Genomic DNA, 6,067 nt, shown 5'->3' with positions numbered 1-6,067 from the left:
TTACCTTTGTGCTTACAAACTATGGTCATGTTAACATGGAACATCAGCCAAGAACAAGAACAAACTGCTCAACAGAACAGAACAGAGTTGGGCACTGCCCGCTTCCCAATCCAACACATTTAAGACAAACTTCTTTTAACTGTTGGATAGCCCAAGGAGGGTGAAGTCTGCATGGTTGGTTAGTGTTATGTTACAGGGATGGAGTCAGGATTCAGTCCCAGGAGGTAATTCCTAAGTCCTTGCTTCCCATGATCACGCCACCTGAAGACCATGGGCAGGAAGGAACAGGCCCAGGCAGGGGTCAGGCCGCTGGGGAAGAAGGAGACATGGACATTAAGGCCCAGTGAAATGCACGTGGTCCAGGAGCCAGTCAGCCAAGGCAGGAGGAACCAGAGTGGGCAGTGCTTCTGGGCTCATGGTCAGCCTCCCCGAATGGGTTCCTGGTCCCCCTCTTCATTCTGCAGGCTGTGCTTCTCCCAGAAGGGGTTGTGGATGCTGGGCCTGGTGGGGGTTAGCAGTACACCTGGAGCAGGGGTGCCCCTGACGAGTCTGTGTCGGTGCCCTGGAAGGATGAGTCGTGGCTGGCTGGGTACCCTGAGGGGGGAGGGAGAGGAGGAAACAGGCTCAGGGGACAGACCTCATCCAGAGTCCACAGCCAAGGAGAAGCCTGCTGAGAAGGAGCAGAGCAGGACTTGAGCCTGGGTCAGTCTGATCCTGGCTGGGTGACTCACTCAGTTTCTGGACCTCTCTGAGCCCTGGCCTCCCCCTCTGTAAAAGGATAATGACCTTGCTCCCAGGGGGTTGCTGTGAAGGGCAAGAAGACAGCAGCAGAATCCACACAGGGTGCCTTTCTAGCACCATGCTGGATGGCTTCCCACCTGCCACCTTCCTCCCCAGTGACCTGGACTTAAAGGTTGGGGTCTGATCACTTCCTGCTTGCCTGTTCTGGGCACTTGGCCTCTGCTTTAAGCCAGTTTTCAGGACTGGGATGGGTCTGTGGCTGCTCAGGCCCCTTGTACCTTTTTGATGCCATGCTCACCACCCCACGAAGGAAGCTGGGAGAGGGGCATGTGAGGGTCCCCTAGGGTAGTCCCCCCACCCTCTGTACTCCTCATCAGGTCAGGACCACACCTGGGGCTCCGTAAGGCCTCAGCTTCCGGGCGATGGCATCCGCTGTCGTCTCCTGGGAGATCTGCACTGTCAGTTCTAGGGAGGGAACATGGGGAGGGGAATGGTCATTATCACATCCTTTCAACCCCGCTCTCCATTTCTGCCCTCAGCCCAGTGAGGGAGGAGCCTCTCACCCCTGGGGAGGGCTAAAAAAATAACGCTTAAAACAAAGACACATAGAAAACGTGTGTGTGCACAAGCTGTGTTAGGTAGTTGTTTTGGTTATGCCACATGGGGTCAGGGGTCTAAATTCATGTGGGTCCCCCAGTTGTGTTAACCAGGCCTAGAAGATACTCTGGCAGGTGATAGCAGGGAAGGAGGAACCTATTAGGTGAGCTTATTGAATGGAGAGAGAACCTTGTCCTTTCTGGGGACAGCAGCAATGGCCAGAGAGCTGCCAGCGTCTGCATGTCTCTCAGCCTTGCTCAGACCTCACTGGGAAGGACCAGGGAGGGAGCTGAGGAGGACACAAAATAGTTTGTGAGAAAGGAGGAGGAGTGAGGACCTGCTGAGGGGTGGCCCACAATGGCTAGCGACCTTAGTCCAACCCTCCCTTGGCCAGAGCCTCCCCTACTCTGCCCCTCGGTCCCATGGGGTGCCACCTACCATCCTGGCTGAGACCTGAGCCCACCATGGTCTCATGGCCACTGTCAGGGGCAGCAGCAGCCCGAGTCGAACGTCCCTCTGAGGTCTGTGGGCGGGCACGGCTCTTTCGGGTACTGATGCGAATGATGCCGCGTACCAGGCGGCCTTCAGCATCTTGCTCGTCCAGGTGATAGTCCTGCGTGATGCTGCTGATGAGGTCCGAGATCTTACTGGTCTTCTCTAGGAACACAGTGTCTGATGTGCACTTGGCCAGCTCATCAATCTGGTGTACACTGAACAGCTCCGTCAGCTTCTTGAAGATGAGCACATCGATCTCTCGGCTCGACATGGAGCCGCTGCCCATCTCGGGCAGGTCCAGGTCCGACTCATGGAAGGAGTAGTACTCCTCAGAGCCACGGGGACTGCTGGCAAAGGTGCTCGGGAGGCTGTGCCGTGTGGGTGGGGGCTCGGCCAGTGGCTCCTTGCAGCAGGAGTCCGCGTCAGGGGCTGGGGAGGTGGTGGTGGTGCGGTAGGGATATACAGGGATGCCTTTGAGCTTGACGTCAGGGTAGCTAAAGCTGCTGCCCATGGTTGACTTGAGCCGCTGGCCATCCCGCCGGCTGGGGGGTGCACGGTCGGGGCTGGGGGGCACTCCATTGTGCTCCTTGGCCCAGCTGGCTTCAGCAGCCCCTTCAGTAGAGTCCCCAGCAGACAAGCAGGGGCTGCAGCCCCGCACACAGGCTCCGCAGCGCTGAAGACAATCCCGGCAGCGGCGGAAGCAGAAGGCAGCCCTGCACCAGTCCCACACCCAGGGTCGCCATAGCAGGCAGCAGGTGGGGGGCTCAGTGGCCGGCTCAGCAGAGCCAGAGATGAAGGTAATGCTCTCTGGCCCATGGTGACCAGGGTCCTTGGGGTCTGGCCTACGAGTGCGGCGGCTTGGTGGGGGCTGGGGTGGCTTGTCATACGTCTCCAGACATAGCTCTGCTGGCTGTTCCCAGGGTCCCAAGCGTGGAGGCCCAGATGATGGGCGGGGATGTCCAGGGCGGGGCATGGTTCATTGCATGGTCTGCTGCAGCCAGGCACCTGCAGGGGACGGGGGACCAGGAAGGAGTCAGGATCAGAGGTCAGGGACAAACTCCTGGGCTGACCCGAGGAGCTTCGCACTTGTGGTTTCTGAGAGGCTCATGATGTGGACAGGCCCAAGTATGCCCATAACCCCTAACCTATTGTGCCCCTCCCTCTCCAAAGAGGAAGTTCTCTCAGTGGTCTAACCCAGATTTCAAAATCTCCAGGGACTTCACACCCATTGGGATGGCTATTACAGGCTGAACATCCCTTATCTGAAATCTTGCGTCTGGAAATATTTTGGGTTTGGGATTTTTTTGGATTTTGGATTACGCACATTGTACTTACCAGTTGAACATTCCTAAACCAAAAATATGAAATCCAAAATGCTCCAATGAGCACTTCCTTTGAGTGTCATGTCAGCGTTCAAAAAGTTTCAAATTTGGAGCACTTTGGACTTTGGATTTTCACATTAGAGAAATTCAACTTGTACAAAAAAACAAACAGAAAATAACAAGTGTTGCCAAGGATGTAGAGACATTGGAACCCTTGCATTGCTGGCAGGAATGTAAAATGGTGCAGCTGCTGTGGAAAACAGTATGGGTTCCTCAGAACATTAAACAGAATTAAGGCTGGGTGCGGTGGCTCACGCCTGTAATCCTAGCTCTCTGGGAGGCCGAGGCGGGTGGATTGTTTGAGCTCAGGAGTTCGAAACCAGCCTGAGCAAGAGCGAGACCCTGTCTCTACTAAAAATAGAAAGAAATTAATCGGACAACTAAAAATATATAGAAAAAAATTAGCCAGGCATGGTGGCGCATACCTGTAGTCCCAGCTACTCGGGAGGCTGAGGCAGGAGGATCGCTTGAGCCCAGGAGTTTGAGGTTGCTGTGAGCTAGGCTGACGCCACGGCACTCACTCTAGCCCGGGCAAAAGAGTGAGACTCTGTCTCAAAAAAAATAAATAAAATAAAAAAATAAACACAGAATTACCACATGACCAGCAATTCCACTTTTGGGTATATGCCCAAAAGAAATGAAAGCAGGGACTCAAACAGATGTTTATATACCAATGTTCACAGCAGTATTGTTCACATTAGTCAAAAGGTGGAGACAACCCAAATGTCCATCAATGGATGAATGACTAAACAAAATGTGGGTATATACATACAATGAAATATTATTCAGCCTTAAAAAGGAATAAAATTCTGATACATGCTACAACATGAGTGAACCTTGAAGACCTTATGCTAAGTTAAACAAACCAGACCCAAAGAACAAATATTATATGGTCCCTCTTACATGAAATCTCTAGAATAGTCAAATTCATAGAGACAGAAAGTAGTTCTGTCTGGTGGTTGCCAGGGGCTGGGGGCAGGCAGGGAATGGGGAGTATTGAATGAGTTGAGAGTTTCAGCTGTGGAAGATGAAAAAGTTCTGGACCAGCCTGAGGAAGAGTGAGACGCTGTTTCTACTAAAAACAGAAAAAATTAGCTGAGCGTGGTGGTGTGCCTGTAGTCCCAGCTACTCCGGAGGCTGAGGCAGGAGGATCACTTGAGCCCAGGAGTTTGAGGCTGCAGTGAGCTATGACGACACCACTGCACTGTATCCAGGGTGACAGAGCAAGACTCTGTCTCAAAAAATAAAAGTTCTGGAGACGGATAATGGTGATAGTCGTACAACAATGTGAATATATTTAATGCCACAGGAATGTATGCTTAAATATGGTTTTAAAAAGGTTAAAATGGTAAATTTTAGGTATAGTTTATCACAAAATGGCCTCCCCCACTTTCTTCCTACTGTTGGTAAATCCTCGTGGAAAATGCCTTTCCACGAGACCTGCTATGGAACCTGATCATTAACACCTTTTTGCCTTCCCCTCGTCCTTCAAATCAGACATGGGAATGTAACAGGTACCCTGTTAATATTTCAGTCTGACTCAGATTTTTCCTATTAGCAACACTTAACACCAAGCACTGTTTTTCTTCCTTTGATTAAAAAAGAAAGCTGAGCCACAAAACAGATCTTTCCCCTTCTGCCTTGGTTGCTAGGAAGCTCAGAGCTAAGACTTAACTGACTCCATAAACACTGAGCCTGGCCCTGTGTTGGGTACTGTAGAACCCAAGATGAATCAACTACAGACCTTGTTCTTGATGATTCACACATGGTTTTGTAGGGAAAACAGATGCTTGAAAGCTTATAAGATGGAACATGCAGGATATCTGAGGCATTGTAGGAGTAAATAACTCTGCCTGCAGAAGTCAGGGAAGATTATACAGTGATATTTGGAAGAGTCTTTGGTCATGTGTAGGGGTTTGCTGGGCAGGAACTCTCCTTAGCTTGGATTTCCTAAGACACTGGTCCCTTATCTTTTTATCACTGATTTAATGGCACTGGGGTCTTAAATTGGAGGTACGTGAGGAACATGGATCAGGCATCAGGATATCTGTGTTCTAGTCCCAGTTCTGGCTCTAAGAGGCTATGTGCCTTGGGCAAATCAATACCTCCCTAAACAGCACCATCATCATCTCTCACCCAAATACCATCAAGGCCTCCATTCTGGCTACCTCCATTCCTCCCTACTTGCTGCCAGCGAACACTTACAGACATCACTCTAATCAAATGATCAAAGTTAATATCACCAACAATGGGTTGAACTGACATCATGCTCCTCCCAAATCATACACTAAGAAGGATACAACATCATTTATGATGTATTCCTGCCAAAAATGCAAAACCTGAATGTAATCATGAGGAAATAAATAACAGATAAACCCAAACTGAGGGACATAACAACCAAATGCAATGTGATCCTAGAATATTTCCTGGATTAGGAGGAAAAATTAGAAATTGGATAATGTGAATAATTTGTGAAATTTGAAAACAGACTGTATATTATTTAATAGTATTATAATCAATGTTAAATTTTCTGAATTTGATTACTATGGCTATATAAGATAAAGGCATATTCTTAGGAAAATATACACTGAAGCATTTAGGGGTAAAGGGGCATGATGTCTGCAACCTAATCTCAAATGGCTCAAACACACAAAAAACCAGAATGTAGGTGTGTGTCGAGAGAGAAAGAAAGGGAGGAAGGGAATGTTAGCCACTGTTGAGTGGGGATGTGAAGGATACAGTTCTTTAACTATTCCTACAATTCTTCCACCCAATCCCCTGGCCCTACTCAGAACCCCTATTCAGATGGGAGACCCTCTCCCCATGGCCTTCTGCTGGGGTCTGTTAGCTGG

The 6,067-nt window shown here is 49.8% G+C and overlaps 1 protein-coding gene across 1 annotated transcript; it reads right to left on the bottom strand.

Moving 5' to 3' along the window:
* On the bottom strand, positions 1–2,835 carry KDF1 (keratinocyte differentiation factor 1). The gene is made up of 3 exons (XM_012645954.1): positions 1,777–2,835; positions 1,132–1,206; positions 1–594 (listed from the first exon to the last, which is right to left on the bottom strand). The coding sequence occupies exons 1-3, from the start codon at positions 2,804–2,806 to the stop codon at positions 512–514; spliced, it is 1,188 nt and encodes a 395-aa protein (XP_012501408.1). The 5' UTR covers positions 2,807–2,835; the 3' UTR covers positions 1–511.
* Between the last annotated feature and the right edge of the window lie 3,232 nt (positions 2,836–6,067).

The sequence above is a fragment of the Propithecus coquereli genome, unplaced genomic scaffold, assembly GCF_000956105.1.
Source record: "Propithecus coquereli isolate 6110/MARCELLA unplaced genomic scaffold, Pcoq_1.0 Scaffold239, whole genome shotgun sequence".
In the NCBI taxonomy this organism is placed as follows: domain Eukaryota; kingdom Metazoa; phylum Chordata; class Mammalia; order Primates; family Indriidae; genus Propithecus; species Propithecus coquereli.
This window is presented reverse-complemented; position numbering and strand designations above follow the sequence as displayed.